The following is a 19,945-nucleotide window of genomic DNA, read 5'->3' on the forward strand; positions in this document are numbered from 1 at the left end:
ACTTTGACACATGTTAGACCTGGTTCTCCATCCGCAGGTCTGCCATGTTGGCAGCTCAAGTAGCAGAAGATAGTCGAGTCAAAATGTTGGCTATGTTTAACAGTTAAGCTGGCTGGTGGGCCAAATACCTGCTATAAAATAGGGAGCTTAAGAGTACTTATACAACGCAGTTAAACTTTTTGTAGAATTCAACTTTCAGGAATACAAGTATTTCTTTTGAGGATTGCACTCTTGTTTCTCTTGAAGCTGATTAATTCGCTATACTTTATTCATTTAAGTTGAGTTTCAAATAGTTGTCTTTCAACAGCTGATTAATTCGCTATACTTTGTTCATTTAAGTTGAGATTCATTACTTGTGAAATGGTGTAAATATAATTAAGACATGATTTAGCAATATAACAGTCAAATATTTGATTTTACACCTGAACATGATTTGAAATTGATTTGCAAATCCAATTTACATCCAAAACCACACTTTCCTTCGCGCGTCCAAGTACAAAGGCATTTACGGAATCCGCCATTTCTATTTATCAGCTTCACCGACTGCCGATTGAATTCAATCGGCCGTCTGCAGCGTAACTGCGCACCCTACAGTCCAACGAGCGCTATTTTTCGTGCAGGGGGTGGCGGCAGGTTCCCCTGGTCATTCGGTGGGCGCACAGAGAGAGAGAGAGAGAGAGAGAGAGAGAGAGATCCTCTCAGCTGGGTAGAGAAGTGATGAGCGAGGAAGTTGTGAGTTCTGTGGTCCACGATGTGCTTGGACGGAGGGTCCTCGATGTCGACAAACCCATCATCGACTATATTGTCAGCGTCCTCGCGGACGAAGATTTCGACTGCGGTGTCGACGGAGAGGGTGCCTTCGAGGTCATCGGTGAGCTCCTTGTCGACTCCGGCTGCGTCAGCGACGACTATGAAGGACGATTGGTATAATCCTCTCATGTTTACTTGAATTCCCGTTTTCTCAGCCTTACATGAATGCCCTATTTGTTAGCAGGATAGCATTTTAAATGTCGAGTTTGATGTTACGGGTCCTTCATTGAAAAGCGAGAACATGAAATTGATTGCCGAACTTTTTTTGTTTCCTCCAAGTTACTAATTGTCGTGATAGGGTTCCGGAGACCAGGTTACGATGTCATTCATACGCGTGTACATCCTTTTTTTCTTCCTTTCTGTTGGAATCGCTTCCTTGGACTAACATAAGTCCAAAGAAGCTAGACCGTTGGTTTGATTGATTAGCAATTGTTTCTGAAGTAACTGATACGTCATCTCAAAGCGAAACAATGTTTGCTTATTTTCTTGATGATTTTCTGATTGGAGGTTAGTATGATTTCATCATTGCGGCTGAAATTATCTATTCCAAGAACTTATCAATCAGCATCTTTTCAGCCTATACATAAATCTTGAAGGTTTGAGCTTTAGATCATTTATCATCCACTAGAGTGCGCCTCATGTCAAGCTTATTTCAACTTTAGGGCGTATATGATGCTGGAAATATCTGAAATACAGATGTGGGACATGATGGCATCATGTGGGGCAGATAGGGATGCTGACCTGATATTTGGTGAAAATAACAACTCCTGGGGATATATCAATTCCCATTCGGTTAAGATTCCAAAATTCTAAAGTCTGAGTTTCTACCACCAGGGCCATTAGGTTGGCTAATGACTATTATAAAAATGTGAGTAGAAGGAAGGTAGGTAGTGAGTTCAAAACCAAGAGTATGATTAAAAAAATAAAAGAATGTTGGAATGAAAATACATCGGTTCCTCCATGCTTCCACAAAGTAATATGCTATGGTATTAATGGTTGTTGGGGGCTACTGTGCCTTTACCTTAGAGATGCGTCAGTTAAGTGTTAGTGGCTTAGTGCAATGTGGTTGTGGCATTTAGCAAAGAATATCACACAAGTGCACTAAGGCAAACAAATAAAAAATAAGACTTTATTAAGGGCCAAAACGCTTAGCAAAGCACTACACAAAGGGTTGAATATATATATATATATATATATTAGCTTATTAGTGTATATAGCTCAATCTTGGTGAAAAGCAGGGTTGAAGGCCAAGCTGGGCCCAGCAAGCCTGGTATCTAGTAGGCTTGATGCCCTTCCAGAACATCCAACCACTGGCCCTTCTAGTTGTTGGGTTGGGCTTGCCCGAGGGTCATACAGATGTCCCAAGCCCCACACCATGCCCAGTATAATGTTGAGATGGCATTGGGCCTGTGTTCAACCTGCAGCTGTATGACCTGCGTGGTGGGGGAGGGGAGGGGGAGGGAGACAGAATGCACCTGTGGTGCATAGCTGTAAGGTAGACAAATATAATTTTTGGAATATGAATGAATAAACTTTAATAAGTTATGAAATTATGAGGCGCATATCAGCGAAACAGAAAAATATAATTCTTAGAATATGATAATGCAGGTCTATTATGATAAGAATCATCCCCTTCTTCATTGTAATAGTTTCTTCTTTTATCTCTTCAGAACTTGATTCTATTCACCTTTGTCAAGTCTCATCACTTTTTCCCCCTTGATGTTGGGCCTTTCGCTCCCCTACTCATAGACCAAGTGCTGGGGTCTTCCACATGTTTTGAAGCTCCAGTTGCTAAATGAATGCCCAACAATGTAAAGAATGATTGTCATTGTAGTTGAATATGTCATTGCTAGATAATTCATCTCTTGATTACTTCCCTCAGCACAATGACAACTGCTCGTGTTGCTTCTTTCCACTAGATTCAATTGTCAACTATGATGAATGCAGTCAACTGCTCATATGCACACTAGACTTGACATTTGATCTGAGTTTTGTGTTCTTACGAGGAAGTGAATAAGTGACTCATAAGTTCATTGGTTTGGTCTTGTTAACAATTTATTTTTTTGCTTTGATATGTACTTGTCTATAGCTTGTTTCATTTCACTTTTGATATTAAAAGATATATATATATATATATATATATATATATATATAGGTATGTATTACATATGCATGTATGTATGTGTGTGTATATCTTTGTGTCTGTGTGTGTACAAGATGCGTTGCATCCATGACTGCACCCATGTGATAAAGGCCACAAGTTGATGTGGAGAAGTCTCAAGCTATGTCACCTGAGTGCAGGGTGCGGGTGCCGGCGCGGCACATCTCAAAAAATTTAGGTGCGGCGGTGCGGCGAGAGTATTTTATTATTATTATTATTATTGTTATTTTATCTTCTTTTATTGTTTTACCTTCAAAGTTCAAAATAAAAAAAATTCAAATTCAAAGTTTAAAATAAAAAATTTCAAATATAACAAATTTAAGAATAGATAGACTGCATAGTTCACTTTCAGTCATAAATGGACAAATGCACTTGCACTTGAATAACACAATTACAGAAGTACACATTAATTTACACAACCTGATTCATATACGAAAATCAGAATTAATTCAGTTAGTCTCCACCCAGTAGTTTTGAAAGTTTGAGGACCAAGAAAATAAACATTCCAATAAAATCAAGCTGATGTTAAGTAGCTGAATCAGTTTCATTGTTAGGGAAAACTAAAAGAACATACAACTTCGCCATTTATTTTAGATTGCATAGTAAATGACAACTAAAAGCAGTTTAAAATTCAGTAACAGGACATCGACAAAATTTTCTAGCATATATTGCAAAGCACATCTAGGAGGGGCGAGGAAGACGCGGGTGAGAGACAAGGGGAGAGGTCGACGCGGGTGGTTGACTTTGTTAAAAATAAAAAAAAACCCCAAAACTTGGACGAAAATAGACCGACTCGCATTTGATCGCACCCGACTCGGGTCAAACGCGAGTCGGGTGGTAGTCGGAAAAGGACAATTTTAGTCGGGTGCGGTCAGCCGCACCCGACTCTTGTTTGACCGCTTTGGGTGCGCACCGGAGGCGCACCCGCACCCGCACCGCGTCGACGCGGGTGCAAGGCCAAACAGGGCGCACCCTGGTGACTTAGGTCTCAAGTTTCTATAGATTTGGTCACTGCTGAGTAACCACATGAGTTCATGTTTATCATGTGGTTTATTTAGTTATCCAAAACAATTACATTATTGTAGACATTTGGAGCTATAGTTTATTTATCCTTTGTTATTACCCTTGGTTATTATCTTTTGTTGGATACTACAATGATTTTCTATTCATTTTTCTTTGAAAATGTATTACATCTTATTCTTGAGCCAACAAGTTGCAATAAATTTGTTATTGACATGTAGGTGTGTAGCAAACTCTCAGACAAATTTGGAAAGCATGGGTTAGCAAAAAAAAGGGAAGTTGTAAGAAGTCTTGCAACACCATTGCGAATGTATGATGGGATGGATGTAGATATACTTCCAAAAAAGCAAGCGGAGGTGCAAGATGGTCCTATTTTATCTGAAAGAGATAAATTAAAAATTGAGAGAAGAAAGAGGAAGGAAGAGCGCCAACGAGAGGTTAGTCTATAGAGAATGTGTCTCTTTTGATCAGATGCAGTTTGTCGTTTCTTTTATTTTTTGGTTCAGTGCATTGGAGCTTCTTTTTAAAGTAAAAGACAAACCCCAAATTGACAACTTACTATTTAATGTTTATTGTTATGATCATGACTTCAGGGACTTATGCAACAAATGGACTTGAAATGTTATAGCTTCTTTATTTCTATGGAGATATAGGAAAAGCTAACCATTTCTTTTGTTTTTTCATTTGTTAAGCTTTCAAAATAAAGGGTGACAAGATGCTATAGGAAGATGTAAGATTGCAGACCTAACATATTTCTTGTGGGGGTCTATACATTTTTTGGAAAAACAAGGATTAGAAAAAGAGTTTAACATACATTTATTTTGAATGGAGAGCAGAAAAATAATTTTGAAGAAAGGTTTTGAGAGATAAATATTTGAAAAAGACTATCAAATTATAAGTACTTTTAAAATAAGGAAAATAACATAATTTGGGAAGGGGTACATACTTTGTCCTTTCTCTTTCCCTCTCATTATTCTGGGCATGACAACCATATGCATAAATTTTTCATGCATTAAAGCAATGGAAGCTCAAGTGATGATTGTCTAGTTTGTTCTTGATTGATTTTTTAATTTTCATCTTTTCATTATTTTTTTTATTTTTTATCATTTATAATAACAAACTTAAGTGAGGGTATATGGTTTCTTTTTCTCTCTCTCTTGAATTTGTTTTTGTTCTTGGTCTGTGTCAAATATCAATGACTTGAAGCACTTTTCTCTTTTAAGAAGCATAGAGAGGTTGAGCATGACATGTTGCACTGCATTGAAGTATTGTCTAAGTGATTATAATGAACAATATGTTGTCCATATTTTGACCAACAACGATGATAGTTGTTATGATAATATGGGGAGAGATACAATGGTTCGATGCAGGACAACCTTGCATCCCAGTATTAGAAAAATGGTCTTTATGTTATCTACTTTTCGTATGCTATTTAATTATCACTTTCAATAGTATTTAGTATTTACTATTTGTTGACGGGTTTTGTTGTTCGGGTCCGGATCCGTACCCGATCCGGTTTGTCCTAATTAGGACTACTTATACCTCTGTAAACCCTAATCTTTGTGTTAATGAAGTGTTGAAGAGAGAGAGTGTCTGGAGGCTAGTGGGCACCAGACCTCCTCACCCGTGGTTTTTCTTCCCTCGAGTTGAGGGTTTTCCACGTTACATCTGTGTGCTTTCTTCTACTCTCGTGCACATTTTGTTTCTACATGGTATCAGAGCCGTCGGACTTGGAGAAAACAAAATCTGTTTTTTTTTCTATGGTTGTGAAGTTCCAACCCTGACTGCCGCCGCCGCTACCACCGTCGCCGTCGCTACCACCACTGCCGCCGCTGCCCTTGCTGCGCCGCCGCTGTCGCCGCACCGTGACCGTGACCACCGCCGCTGTCGCCGCACCGTGGCCGCGTGACTGCCTCCGTCGCTGCCCCGCCGTGGCTGTGACCACCGTGGCTGTGACCGCTGCTGCGTCGCTGGTGTCGTGACTGCCGACGCCAACGTCTCTACTGACGCCTCTGTCGACGCCGACGTCCGACCACCGACGCCGACGTCCGACGCTGTCGCCTCTTCTCGGTGCGCGCTGCCAAGCGCCGCCCTCTGCTTCCGCCGCGTCCTGTTGCTTCCGCTGCTCCCGCCGCTTCCGCCGTTGATCCCCGACTGCGTCATCTCACCTCTTCTCTAGGTTACTGCTGCTGTGTGTGTTCTTTGGCAGCCACTTCTACCTGGTGATCATGGCTGACTCGTCTTCTTCTTCAGTCAACACTACTCTACCTGATGTTGTGTCTGCGCGGACTGATCATGTACCGGTTCAGGTTACCACCATTCAACTTACCAAGGAGAACTATTCCCGATGGTCTGCTGCGATTACCATGGGGATTGCTGGGCGAGGACGCAATGCCTATGTGAATGGGAGAAAGGTTGAACCTGCTGCAGATAGTCTGGCTTGGGATACATGGTTTCTTGAAGACAACCAGGTCAAAACCTGGATTGTCAATTCAGTGTCCCCGGATATCCAACCTCTCATTCTTCGTAAGAAGACTGCAAGGGATATGTGGATTATTTTGGAGTAGATGTATGGCCAAAAGAAAAGGAAAGTTCGTGTGTATCAACTTATGAAGGATGTGTATTCCGTGCGACAAGGTGCTCTCTCGGTTGCAGACTTTTATGCAGCATTAAAATCTAAGTGGGAGGACCTTGACTATCACTCTGATATTCCATGGAGGTGTCCTCACGACCAGATGCAGTACATGACTGATAAATGGGAAAACAGGGTATTCCTTTTCTTATCCGGACTGAATGATGACTTTGAAAATATAAGGAGTCAGATTCTTAACTCTGACGAATCATTTAGTATTGAAGATGTCTATTCCCGTGTTGAAGCTGAAGAACAGAGAAGGCTGCTCTCTAGTGGACGAAAGGGGGAAGAACAGTCTGCCTATGTTAGTCGTGCCCCTGTGGGAACTCCTCGTTCTTCCCGAAAATGTACACATTGCAAAAAACTTGGTCATACTAGGGATTTTTGTTGGGACCTGTATCCAGAGAAGAAGGATAGTAGGGGGAGGTCTTCGAGTGGGAAGAAGCCTGTATCGTCTGCAACAAGTCTGAGTGATGGGAAAGGTTCTATTTCTGCAGAGCAGATTCGTGAGCTACGAGCATATTTGAGCAAGATTGATGTTGGTCAGGCAGATACACCAGATGAGGTGAAGATCAATCAGGCATTGGCTGTTTCAGGGGGAGAAGGTACTTCTTATATGGGTGAATGGATTGTTGACAGCGGTGCCACTCATCACATGACTGGCAACCCCAAGCTTTTCCATGACTACAAGCTATCCTCGGGAAAGGAACGTGTGTCCCTTGCCGATGGTTCCTTTACTTCTGTGGCAGGGAAAGGGAGTCTTTCCTTGTTAAATAATTTTTTAGTTCATGATGCCTTACATGTTCCTCATCTTCCCTTAAATTTGTTATCTGGTAGTAAGATTACCAAGGAACTGAAGTGTGAGCTTATATTTTCTGAAAAACGTTGTGTTTTGCAGGACTTGGTGACAGGGAAGAGGATTGGGATTGGTTTGGTGTCTGATGGGCTGTATCGGCTTCCTATACGTGTTGTCACAGCTCTTATGTCAGCAGTCAGCAGAACAGAGAAGAAGGAGGAAGAGTGTCGTCAGTTATTTTTGTTTTGGCATGAACGCCTTGGTCATCTCCCATTTGGGATTTTGAAACATTTGTTCCCTGAACTATGTTCTAGTTTAAACATTTCCATGTTATCATGTGATGTGTGTCAGTTTGCGAAGCATGTTAGAGCTTCTTATCCAATTTCAAATAGTCGTTCTAATAAAGCTTTCTCCTTGGTTCATTCTGATGTGTGGGGGCCTTCGGGCATTCATTCTCGTGGTGGTTTTCAATACTTTATAACTTTTATAGATGATTATTCAAGGTGTACCTTTGTGTATTTGTTGAAAGATCGTAGTGAGGTGCCTCACATTATTGAAACTTTCATCCTCCTAGTGGAGAACCAGTATGGAAATTCTGTCAAGACTTTTCGGTCTGATAATGCTCGTGAATATCTGTGTCTCACTGTTGAAGAATTCTTTCGAAAGAGGGGGATTGTTCATGAGACATCCTGTAGTTATACCCCCCCTCAAAATGGGGTTGCTGAGAGGAAAAATCGTCAGTTGCTCAATGTCACCCGAGCCATACTGTTCCAAAGAAATCTCCCAAAATACTATTGGGGTGATGCAATCCTTACTAGTGTCTACTTGATTAATCGCATGCCTAGTCGTGTGCTAAAGGGTCGTACTCCCTACTCTATGCTTCCAGGGAGTAGTCAACCTTTTCATCTTCCTCCTCGAGTCTTTGGATGTGTGTGTTTCATACATAACCACAGCCCCAATGTGAAAAAACTTGATCCCAAATCTATTAAGGGCATCTTTCTTGGGTATTCTTCCACTCAAAAAGGTTATAAATGTCTAGATCCCACCACTGGTCGTCTTCACATTACCAAAGATGTCACATTCTTGGAACATGTCTCCTATTTTGGTGAGAATTCTCTTCAGGGGGAGAAATTAATGTCTAAGGAAGAGTATTCTCCCACATAGGAAATTCAGTTTACAGACTTTATGGATTACAGGCGTGAAGAGAATCCTGTTGCCAAGGTGCTTGGCAAAGATGAAGAGGGGACGACTACTGATGTACATGAACAGGAGAAGGAGGGAGAGCATCCTATGGTGACAGAACAAGAGGGTAATCGTATGTTTGGGCAGGTGTATTCCAGGAGAAGAGCTTGTACTGACAAGGTGATTGATGATGAGGAGGTTACACCGAATCCCAATCCTACTTCTTCCTTGGATGATCCAAGTCGTGTTCAGAAGCAAGATGTTGGAAGAGAAATTCAGACTGGAAAAGAAAAGGAGGATCTTCCTATTGCCTTGAGAAAGGGGGTCAGGTCATGTACCCAGCACCCTATTGGTAACTTCGTATCTTACTCTAGATTGAGCACTGACTATAAATGTTTTGTATCCTCCTTGGCTGTGGTTGTGATTTCCAGGAATGCTACAGAGGCTCAGGGTGACACTAAGTGGTCTCATGCAATGAAAGAAGAGATGGAAGCTTTAGACAGAAATCAGACATGGGAGGTGGTTGATATTCCTGAAGCAGCCCACTTGGTTGGGTCGAAGTGGGTCTACACTGTTAAGTACAAACCAGATGGGAACATTGAGAGGTACAAAGCACGATTGGTGGCCAAGGGGTTCAGTCAGAAATATGGGATCGACTACTTAGAGACGTTTGCTCCTGTTGCAAAGATGAAGACTGTTAGAGTTATTATTTCATTGGCGGTGCTGAAGGGTTGGGAGATGTGCCAACTTGATGTGAAAAATGCCTTTCTCAATGGAGATCTCGAAGAGGAAGTGTACATGTGCATGCCACCAGGTTTTGAGAAGCCTGGAAAATGCTGTAAATTGAAGAAAGCTTTGTATGGGCTGAAACAGTCTCCCCGAGCATGGTTTGAACGGCTCAGACTTGTTATGAAGAAACATGACTACAAACAAGGAAATGGAGATCATACCCTGTTTGTAAAGAGAAGAGAGAGTAAAGTTACTCTACTATTAGTTTATGTTGATGATATGATTGTTACAGGTGATGATAAGGAAGAGATAGCAAGATTAAAGGGTTTACTATCTACTGAATTCGATCTAAAAGATCTTGGTAAGCTAAAGTATTTTCTGGGTATTGAAATTGCTAGATCAGGTACAACTCTTGTACTTAGTCAAAGGAAGTATACCCTGGATCTACTAAAGGAGACAGGAAAACTGAGATGCAGACCAGCCTCTACTCCTATAGATGCTGGGCATAAACTTGGTAGCAAAGATGGAGAACTATTGTGTGAAGAAGCTAAAGGGAGATATCAACGTCTAGTTGGCAAACTGATTTATCTCACTCTGACTAGACCTGATATCACATTTGCTGTAAATGTGATGAGCCAGTTCATGCATGCACCTACAGATATGCACTTGAAGGCTGTAGATAGAATTTTGTGCTACTTGAAGAAGAATCCCGGAAAGGGACTTCTATATGTGCAACAAAGATCTATTGAAGTTGAAGGGTATTCTGATGCAGACTGGGCAGGCTGTGTTGACACCAGAAGATCTACTTCAGGATACTGCGTCTACTTGGGGGGAAATTTAGTTGTTTGGAGAAGCAAGAGACAAGATGTGTGTTCCCGCTCGAGTGCAGAGGCTGAATATAGGGCTGTGGCTACTGGGGTATCAGAATTGTTATGGCTGAAGATCTTACTGACAGATATTGGAATAGAGATTGAAGGGCCTATGAGGATGTATTGTGATAACAAGCCTGCAATTAACTTGGCTAACAATCCGGTTCTTCATGATCGAACAAAGCATGTGGAGATCGACCGTCACTTCATCAGAGAAAGAATTGATGCTAAGGAATTAACGCTACCATACATGAAGTCTGAAGACCAAACTGCTGATGTCCTAACCAAGGCCTTAAGTGTAACTCCATTTGAGAGAAATGTATCCAAGTTGGGCATGTTTGATATGTATGCCCAACTTGAGGGGGAGTGTTGACGGGTTTTGTTGTTCGGGTCCGAATCCGTACCCGATCCGGTTTGTCCTAATTAGGACTACTTATACCTCTGTAAACCCTAATCTTTGTGTTAATAAAGTGTTGAAGAGAGAGAGTGTCTGGAGGCTAGTGGGCACCAGACCTCCTCACCCGTGGTTTTTCTTCCCTCGAGTTGAGGGTTTTCCACGTTACATCTGTGTGCTTTCTTCTACTCTCGTGCACATTTTGTTTCTACACTATTCACTTTCCATTTTGTTATTTAGATTTGCAGTGGAGTAGGCTTAGGATTGATTGCCCAAAACTAAAGAAGTTTGTAATTAGAATCCTCAGCCGTACATGTACTGCCGCTAGATGTGAAAGAAATTGGAATATATTCCAGCACATCTACATGAAAGACTGAATGACTTTGTCTTTGTTCGATATAATATGAAGTTGAGAGAAAGGTAAATTAAATACATTTGTTATGCAAAATTACAAATTATAATATATATTTTAAGAATTTGTTAATTTTTTCTCTTATTGAACTTTAGACAATTATAAGCAACATTTGCAAGGAAGCATCACATTCAGTTTTATCCCATCAACCTAGCAATTTTGATGTATTATATTCTTGTGTTGAAGAAGGGCCATCCCCATACATGATGAGGATAATTTTGGATTTCTAAACATAAGGAGAGGAAGAGCTTGTTGAAGAATGGCAGCCATGGAATGTTGGTGAGGACATTCCATCTGAAGAAGGCATTGAAACAATTAATGGCAAAAAGGAGCATGAAGATGAGGATAAAGATGAAGATCATATTGATGTTGATGACTATCATTGAATGATGATAATTATATGTTATGAACTTGTGATATAATCTAAGATTCTAAAGCACTTTAAAGTCTCGTGTGATGAGTTTTTTTTATATGGAATATATATTTCTCAATTTTTTCTATTTTTTATTTTTTTGAACTAAAGAATTAATTTTACGATATGCAACATTTCATTTACAATATATTATGATACGGCGTATAGGTCGGCTAGATCAATATGCATTACGATACACCAGTGATAACATTGGCAAACATGGTCGCTTTGGATGCCCCTCCTTTGAGAAGGGGTTATAGAGCACCTAGCGAGTTGTGCTAAGGACATAAGTCCAGTGATATTATCCTTTTGCTTTTGATTTGTTATGTGCACATTGACAATTCCCTATACAGTAAGCTTTACGAAAAAGCTTCTCAGCGCAAAAGGATTTGCACACTGCTGACCACAACAGATATCTTCGTAATGAGCTAGTAGGTATGCATGTCAAGATTTCTTGAGATGACTTTGATGAGCAAGGTTTTGGAGAAGAACTTGTTAGTTACATGCAACCAACTCTTCCCAGTGAGAACATGTCATATGTGGCTCAATGCAGAGTTATTTAGCAGCATAAATGGAGATTGCTCTTCCTCTTTTGGAAAATAACAATCTCGGTGTCACAGCGTCACTATTGATTATAAGGTCTTAGAGATTTGGCATTGAAAGGTTGGTTACCTATGGGAAATTTTCTATGATTTTTTGGTTATTTATTTCTCAAGTTGAAAAAATAAGATGAATCTATGTAATTATGCTTTATTCCAGCTATTGACCTTTTTGGTAATACTTCTGCTCCATCAAAAGAGAGAGAGGGAGAGAGAGAGAGAGAGAGAGAGAGAGAGAGAGAGAGATAGATAGAGAGAGAGAGAATGTAGAATGTTACTGTGCTTCAACTCACTTGATGCGTCTCCTATCTCTATTGTCAGACATTTCACATAAGGGATAATGATGTTGAACAAGTTCTGTTTTATGTAACTGAGAATCCTAGGATTTTCATATATTAGTATCAGCAAAGTGACTATTGGATTTATTCGTTTAAAAATTAGTGCATTCTGCAGAAATCAATCAACATCGCCAGGAACCATGTTAATTGAATTACTAGATTACTTTAATTGGAAAGACAAGCCTTAATCTGCTAGCCAGAGGCTGGCATCATGTTGTCCATATCTGCAGCTGCACTGGACTTTATGAAGAGTCATTGACATTGGTACTACATGGAAATTAAAATAGGTTGCTGACATAGTTGGTTAGTACATGTGTTTCCATTTAGTCATTTTGTTTGTGCCAAACATGATACTGAAGAAAGTAAAAATGCTGGAAAAGCAAAAAATTTTCCATTTATATAATGTCAGTAAATGTGCAGTATAATCCACTCATTCACAAAATCAACTTTCAGGCCCAGTACCAGATGCACCTTGCTGAGATGGAAGCAGCTAAAGCAGGCATGCCTACTGTTTGTGTAAACCATGGAAATGGTGAAGATGGTGGTGGAGGTGCTAAAGATGTACACATGGAGAACTTCAACATTTCTGTTGGTGGACGTGATCTTATCAAGGAAGGATCAGTAACTCTAGCTTTTGGGCGGCACTATGGTTAGTTGTTCACTGGTTCTCCTTAACAGGGTTGTGTATTTTCTCTCCATTAATATTCATTTCTTCTGCTTTGGAAAATAATTTTTTCTTCCAATAATATTGTTCATTAATATTCTTTTTGTTTACACCTGTAATGATTAATATCTTCGTCCAACTAGCAACAGCTATGGTTTTGTTCAGCTTGTTGCTTTTTGCCTATCTTTATTGTGTTCAGCATATCTTTGTTCTGTCTGTTTACTGAATTATTATTTATCTTCATTGGGGGTACTGGTGTTAATTTTCAGTTTGGTAGTATCACCTGGTAACTTAACCATACTTCTCTTACATACACTGAATATCCACTGGTTATTGCCTTGGAGTTCAAATTTGACAGCTTACTGGTGGTGTTATTTTCTCCTTCCAAATTTAGGCCCTTGGCAGTCAGCCTTTTTAAGCATGATAAACAGTATGTCAGTGTAGAATCCATCACTTCTATTTTCTTTTGTTTTCTAGGGAAACTCAGCTTGACAACCAATTGTTGGACAATCCTGACTTCTTAGCCCATTCTCTTATTAAGTACTCAACAATGTGCATTCAATGAAGTGAGAGACTCACAAATTAGGTTGTTGAGATTGGTGGAAGTCAGACACTAATTCCATCTTTTTCTGAATATCCATATCCATGAACCACAAGTGTGTTTCAAAAGTGTCCCCATGTGGTACTGTTAGCCCAGTAAGTACAGGGCTGGTCCATAGAAATTAAATTCCTTTGACCAGGAATGGGTTTACTTATGTTACTATCTGCCTGTCCTGGTGGATTCAGGTCTTGATTTGCTAGGTCATGCCAGAGATCCATCTGTATGTGATCTTGTCCATGACTACAGGTGCACATTTATCGGTAATAAACCCATTCCCTGCTATACAATAGATGAAGATGCCATCAGGTGGTTGCATACTTTTCAAAGTTTATGTTCTTATACTACATATAGACCTGCAGGGTTAAGTGGTGGCAGTGTTCTATGTTTTTGTAAGTTAATGAATAATTTTTTTGGTGGTTCCCATTTCATTACAATAACTTTGCTGCATATGCAGGGCTGGTGGGGAGAAATGGAACAGGAAAGACAACGTTTCTCAGGCATATGGCTCTGCATGCAATTGATGGTATTCCAAAGAATTGTCAAATATTGCATGTGGAGCAGGAAGTCGTGGGGGATGATACAACAGCCTTGCAATGTGTTCTTAATGCTGATATTGAAAGAACTGAACTTTTGGAGGAAGAAGCTTATTTACTAGCACAACAGGTTCTATTATCATGTCGTGTGATTATTATCATCTCCATATCTTTTTGAGGGAAAATAAGGGTTCTATTGGTGACTAGTTCTTGACTGAACAGCCTATAAAATACTGAACTGCTCCTTTTTCTTTTTTCTTTTTTTTTTTTTTTTTTGCGAAAGAGAGATGCTGAAGCAGATGGTGGGAGAGGAAAAGGCAATCTAAAGCTTAATGGGGGGGACCATGGAGATGCTGCATCTCTGAGACTTGCAGAGATCTACAAAAGGCTAGAATTCATTGACGCATACTCTTCAGAGGCACGGGCTGCATCCATTCTTGCGGTTAGTATTTAGTTCTCAAGTTGATGACTAGAGCTGTGGGTAAAAATAATTCGTCAAGATCAAGAAAAAACATAGAGGTTCTGTGGATTCTCTCTCCATAATTTTCTGGATGCGGTGCCATTATTATGGAGACCAAGTACTAAATCGACCAACAACACATTCATATTGTCATTCTGGGTTGTGGAAGGGGCATTGTGATGTGGGATTCACCCAATCCTGTTAATGGGGCTGGTAATGGATTAAAGACATGGGTCCAAGCTGGAATATGGAGTGTGATATGGTAAAAAACTTGCTTGAACCCCTGATTTCCAATCCGTTGTTGGAGAAGGGGCTATACTCTCACCAAAAGACATTACTGGTGTTAAATGAAATTGTAACAAAATCATGAAATACTTGCTTAAGTAGATAATATGCTGGAAGAAACTGGAGAAGCAAGTTGTCTTAGTAAGGCTCATGCTAGTCTAAGTTCACTAAGTTCACAATGGGGCTATTTTGGCATTTTAACAGCAGCAAAAGCTTCTGGAAAGGTTGGGTTAAGTTGTACCAAAACCCTTGAATATTTGTCAAAGTTTCAGATTTTCTCCATCGTCTCTTCTATAAGTCAGAGCCTTAAGCTTGTTAAGAAGGGAATGGTGTTTTGAGAAGTGTAGTTAAAGTGTCACAGAGGAAAAAACCGAACTATGATGTTGAGTCAGTTTCTGGGTCCTTCTACTGTAGTTGGTGCAGAAGGGTATGCAATGAAGTTTTATAATATTTTGGTGGTTAAATTGTTCTCATACGACACCTGTTGCTTAATTTTCTAAAATGTTCATAATCATTGTTGACTGATGTAAGAGAATCACCTCATGAGGATGGTATGTAACTATGTTGTACATTTTCGTAGGAACTGCTTCACATTCTAATGCATGAAAATTACTCCTTTGCAAGTATTCTGTTGCATGTCATTCTCTTGCTTATTGGCTCATAGTACCTAATGACATCTGTGATTTACAGGGACTTAGTTTTACTCCAGATATGCAGAAGAAACCAACAAAAGCCTTCTCTGGAGGATGGCGAATGCGCATAGCTCTTGCTCGTGCACTCTTTATTGAACCTGATCTTTTGTTGCTTGATGAGCCAACAGTATTTGCATTGCCTTGCTGCTGAATTAATTGTTTCAGTTTTGTGAAATGAGTACTGATTTTTTGCGCTCATGCAGAACCATCTAGATCTTCATGCCGTATTATGGCTGGAAGCATACTTGGTGAAATGGCCGAAGACATTCATTGTTGTTTCTCATGCTAGAGAGTTCCTGAACACGGTGATGAATGTTTATTGCAAGCTCACTTGTTGTTTTTTCACTTTTCTTGTTTCAATTTTATTGACTATGAAGCCATGTTGAATTCTCTTCTTCAGGTGGTCACAGATATTTTGCATTTACATGGCCAAAAGTTGACTGCTTACAAAGGAGATTATGATACATTTGAAAGAACTCGTGACGAACAACTCAAGAATCAGCAGAAGGCTTTTGAGTCAAATGAAAGGACAAAAGCTCATATGCAGGTTTTAGTCATTCAATTGCATAAAATAACTCAAAGCATTGTCTTTTCATCCTATGTTCCAGATAGAAGTTATATCTGATATCATGCACCACATTATTCTCAGCAAGGTTTTCTTTAGGATTTTTTTTTGAAGATAATTCTTCAAATCTCTTTGGAAAATCAACGTCGTCAAAAGTCAAAAGAATGTAAAAGACCATGAAATAATAAGCGTTTTCACAATAGGGAAACAAGAGTCAGCTTTCAGGAAAACTCATGCTGGGGGTGTCCCCCGATTTTATTGAAATGGAACAATATTTATGTTAAATATCTTTAACTGTCGTCTAGAGTCTTTCTGCAATATTAGGAAGTTAGAGTGTGTGTTTTTGAAGATTATCTTATTTTATTTGGATTGATATTGTAACTTTGGTTACCGCCAGTCCTAATCTCTTTTAACTTTGAGATTAGGGTAAAGTTAATAAATGGTTTTTACGCTCTCTCTCTGGTCGTAACATGGTATCAGAGCGGAGGTTTCCCTAATGCCGGCAGCCAAGTAAGTTTTCCGGCAACCCCTTTTTTTTTTAGCAACTCCCTTCATTCTGCCTCTCCCTCTTCTTCCTCTTCGTCTCGTCTTCTTTCTCTTAATCCACCAACAAGGCGGTATGGAAATCATGTTGTGTGGAGTTGGACCTAATCATGCCTATGTGGAAAGCGTTGTTAAAATATAAATCCTTCACCAGCACGTTGAAGAGGAGTCTCTTAGGATTCCACCTCCTTGTAGAATGTGCTAAGATATTTAATGTCCTTGTAACATGTGAAGAGTCTCCTAGGATTCTATGTTGTAGTTAATATCCTTGTTATATGTGAAGTCTCCTAGGATTCTATGTTGTAGTTAATATCCTTGTAATATGTGAAGTCTCTTAGGTTTCTATGATGTAATTAATGTCCTTGGAGCTTGTGAAATCTCCTAGGATTCTACGATTGGAGACTCTTAGAATTCTGGAAATGAGATTATAAATAGAGGCCGTGCAAACCATTTTGGCTACGGCTTCTTCTCCTCAGTTTCTTCTTGTTTTCATTCTCTCTCTCTCTCTCTCTCTCTCTCTCTCTCTCTCTCTCTCTCTCTTCCTGCGTGAGTACTGTTTTCTGGTTACAGATATTGGTGCTAGATTTCTATCATGGTATCAGAGCGCCAGGTTACGTTATCTCTACCAAACGAAATGCCCAAACAGGTTTGGTCTGGTTGGAATTCTTTTCTCATCTTTTCTCATCTCTGCCCCCTTTTGCGTTTTTAGGCCGTATCGTACGATACGGGGTGTATCGCCCCGTATCGTACGATACGGGCCCTGTATCGTACGATACGTGCGATACAGGGCCGATACACCCCTTTTTACGATACGGGGGGTGTATTATATCGTTTTCTTCAAACGAGACGATACGTATCGTACGATACGGGGTCGTATCGTACGATACGTACAACATTGGCTGAAAGTATTGCTGATTGATATTAGAATAGAGATTGAAGGACCTATGAAAATATACTGTGATAACAAGTCTGCAATCAATCTGGCCAACAACCCTGTGTTACATGACCGAACAAAGCATGTCGAGATTGACCGTTACTTCATCCGGGAGAGAATTGATGCCAGAGAGTTGATTCTACCATATATGAAGTCTGAAGACCAAACTGTTGATGTTCTGACTAAAGCCTTACTTGTGACTTCATTTGAGAGAAATGTATCCAAGTTGGGCATGTTTGATATGTATGCCCAACTTGAGGGGGAGTGTTGACATATGTGGTATTTGGGTCTCTTATCTGGGTCTGGATCTGGACCCAGATCCAGTGTGTGGTTATGACCCTACTTAACCTGTGTAAACTCTAATTTTCTGTTTGTCAATGATAATCAAAGAGAGAGTGTGTCTGGCGGCTAGTGGGCATGAGTCCTCCTCACCCGTGGTTTTTTCCCTCTTGTTGAGGGGTTTTACACGTTACATCGTGTTTTACTCTTGCTTTTGTTTCTACAATACAAATTTAAAATAGTTATTAAGATGCTGAAGGGAAAAAAATCCTGATTGTTTCCTTTTGGTTTTATTTTCAAAAATTTATGGTTTTCCACTTTTTTTATTTTTCCTTTTGTCATGTGATATTGTGAAAACAACAGCCAAATTTGTGAAAATGATGCACGCAGTATTTTGAATTGAAAATTTGTCAAAGTCTAAGTCACATGGATGCTCGTGTGGGTACGATGGAGTAGCTGCGGACACGAGAAATTTTTAAAAGTATAGACATGGGAGGGTAGATATGTACTTGTGCAAGAGAAACTTATTGTTGTTTTTGACAGTTTTCAAAAAATTTCGAGTTCACTAGCATTTATTTGCAAGTTTTACAAAAATTAAGTTTTTGTTTATGTTAGAATATGTTGTTGTGGGAACCGGGTCCATATCTGGACCCGGTTCTATGGGGCGCGGGTACTGAGGCGGGCTCGGTACCCTAGGCGGCTTCTCCTCTCTCCCTCTATATATTGTCCTTATGTGTAAGTGTTGAATTAAGTGGAATAACATTTTCTCTCTCCTAGGGTTGCGGTAGTGCACCTAGGTTAGAGCTTCTCCGTGGTTTTTCACCTCTCTTTGAGGTTTTCCACGTATATTGTGTGTTCCTTCTCTTTCTCTCCATCTTGGTGTGTGTTTCTACATGGTATCAGAGCCAACGCGTGAGAGATCGTTGGTGTGATCGTCGTGTTTCCGCCGGTTTTTTGCCGCTGCTGCTTCCTCCGTTTTTTCTCTGCCGCTGCTGCGCCGTCGCTCTCTGCTGCGTTGCCGTTGTCCATCACTGCCGTTGCCCACTTCAGCGCCGCCGTCGTCCCGCGCCACCGCTGCCCATCGCCGTCGCCGTCCATCGTTCCCAGCGTCGCCCAGGAACGTCGCCGCCTGCCTTCCGTAGCCGCTGCCTCATTCCCGTCGCCTCTGCCTAGTTCTCGCCGCTGTGCCTCTTGTTGCTGTGTGCGTGTTTGTGATGGCAGACGCGATGGGGACTCAAAAAGATGCTGTTCTTGACGCGGGCAGCGCCTCCAAGACTGAGAACGTGCCGATCCAGGTCACCTCCATCCGTCTGACCAAGGACAATTACCTATCTTGGTCTGCCGCTCTCGAGATTGGGATTACTAGCCGTGGGCGTCTCTCTTACATCACTGGCGACAAACCTGCGCCCATCAAATCTGATCCTCATTGGGCAACGTGGGCGTTGGAGGACAGCCAAGTGAAGGTATGGATTATCAGCTCCGTGTCCTCCGATATCCAGCCCCTCATTCTGCGGAAGCCGACCTCTTTTGATATGTGGACTGTGCTTGCGAAGATGTATGGTCGCAAGAAGAGACATCTGCGTACCTATCAGATTAAACGCAGTATTTACTCCCTGACACAGGGTGATTTGTCTGTTGCTGCCTTCTATGCTGCCCTGAAGACCAAATGGGAGGAGCTAGATTATCATGTGACTGATGACTGGAAGTGCGGTTCAGATCATTCCCTCTACTGGGAAAAGGAATGGATGGACCGTACGTTTTTGTTTTTGGGAGGCCTGCGGGATGAATTTGAGTCTATTCGTAGCCAAATTCTTAATGGTGATGAAATTCTGGGGATAGAGGAAGTATATGCCCGCGTTGAGTCTGAAGAACAACGTCGCCAGGTGATGCATCTTGACACCGGTCATGGCCCTTCTGCCCGTGCCTCTGGGACTGGGCAGCGTCCTGCCCGGCATTGCACTCATTGCAACAAGTTGGGGCATTCGGTGGATTTCTGTTGGGATCTTCATCCCGAGAAGAGACTGGTCAGAGGTCG

At 40.8% G+C, this 19,945-nt stretch overlaps 2 protein-coding genes across 3 annotated transcripts in view; both read left to right on the forward strand.

Annotated features, from left to right (window-relative positions):
- The first annotated feature begins 512 nt into the window (after positions 1-512).
- Positions 513-19,945, forward strand: part of LOC116265359 (ABC transporter F family member 3) — a 70,308-nt gene continuing 50,875 nt past the window's right edge. The window contains exons 1-8 of one of the 2 annotated variants that reach the window (XM_031645921.2): positions 514-924; positions 4,213-4,428; positions 12,808-13,003; positions 14,074-14,282; positions 14,436-14,594; positions 15,588-15,716; positions 15,793-15,894; positions 15,990-16,136. In XM_031645921.2, coding sequence (XP_031501781.1) covers positions 718-924; positions 4,213-4,428; positions 12,808-13,003; positions 14,074-14,282; positions 14,436-14,594; positions 15,588-15,716; positions 15,793-15,894; positions 15,990-16,136 — 1,365 coding nt within the window. In that variant the 5' untranslated portion in view covers positions 514-717. Of the gene's footprint in view, positions 925-4,212; positions 4,429-12,807; positions 13,004-14,073; positions 14,283-14,435; positions 14,595-15,587; positions 15,717-15,792; positions 15,895-15,989; positions 16,137-19,945 lie in introns of both variants that reach the window. The other variant, XM_031645923.2, reaches the window with a different exon arrangement.
- LOC126410626 (uncharacterized) lies at positions 5,090-8,011 on the forward strand. Its single transcript, XM_050080979.1, has 2 exons — positions 5,090-7,228; positions 7,522-8,011. The coding sequence occupies exons 1-2, from the start codon at positions 6,559-6,561 to the stop codon at positions 7,563-7,565; spliced, it is 714 nt and encodes a 237-aa protein (XP_049936936.1). The 5' UTR covers positions 5,090-6,558; the 3' UTR covers positions 7,566-8,011.

This window comes from Nymphaea colorata, chromosome 12 (genome assembly GCF_008831285.2).
Source record: "Nymphaea colorata isolate Beijing-Zhang1983 chromosome 12, ASM883128v2, whole genome shotgun sequence".
Classification (NCBI taxonomy): domain Eukaryota; kingdom Viridiplantae; phylum Streptophyta; class Magnoliopsida; order Nymphaeales; family Nymphaeaceae; genus Nymphaea; species Nymphaea colorata.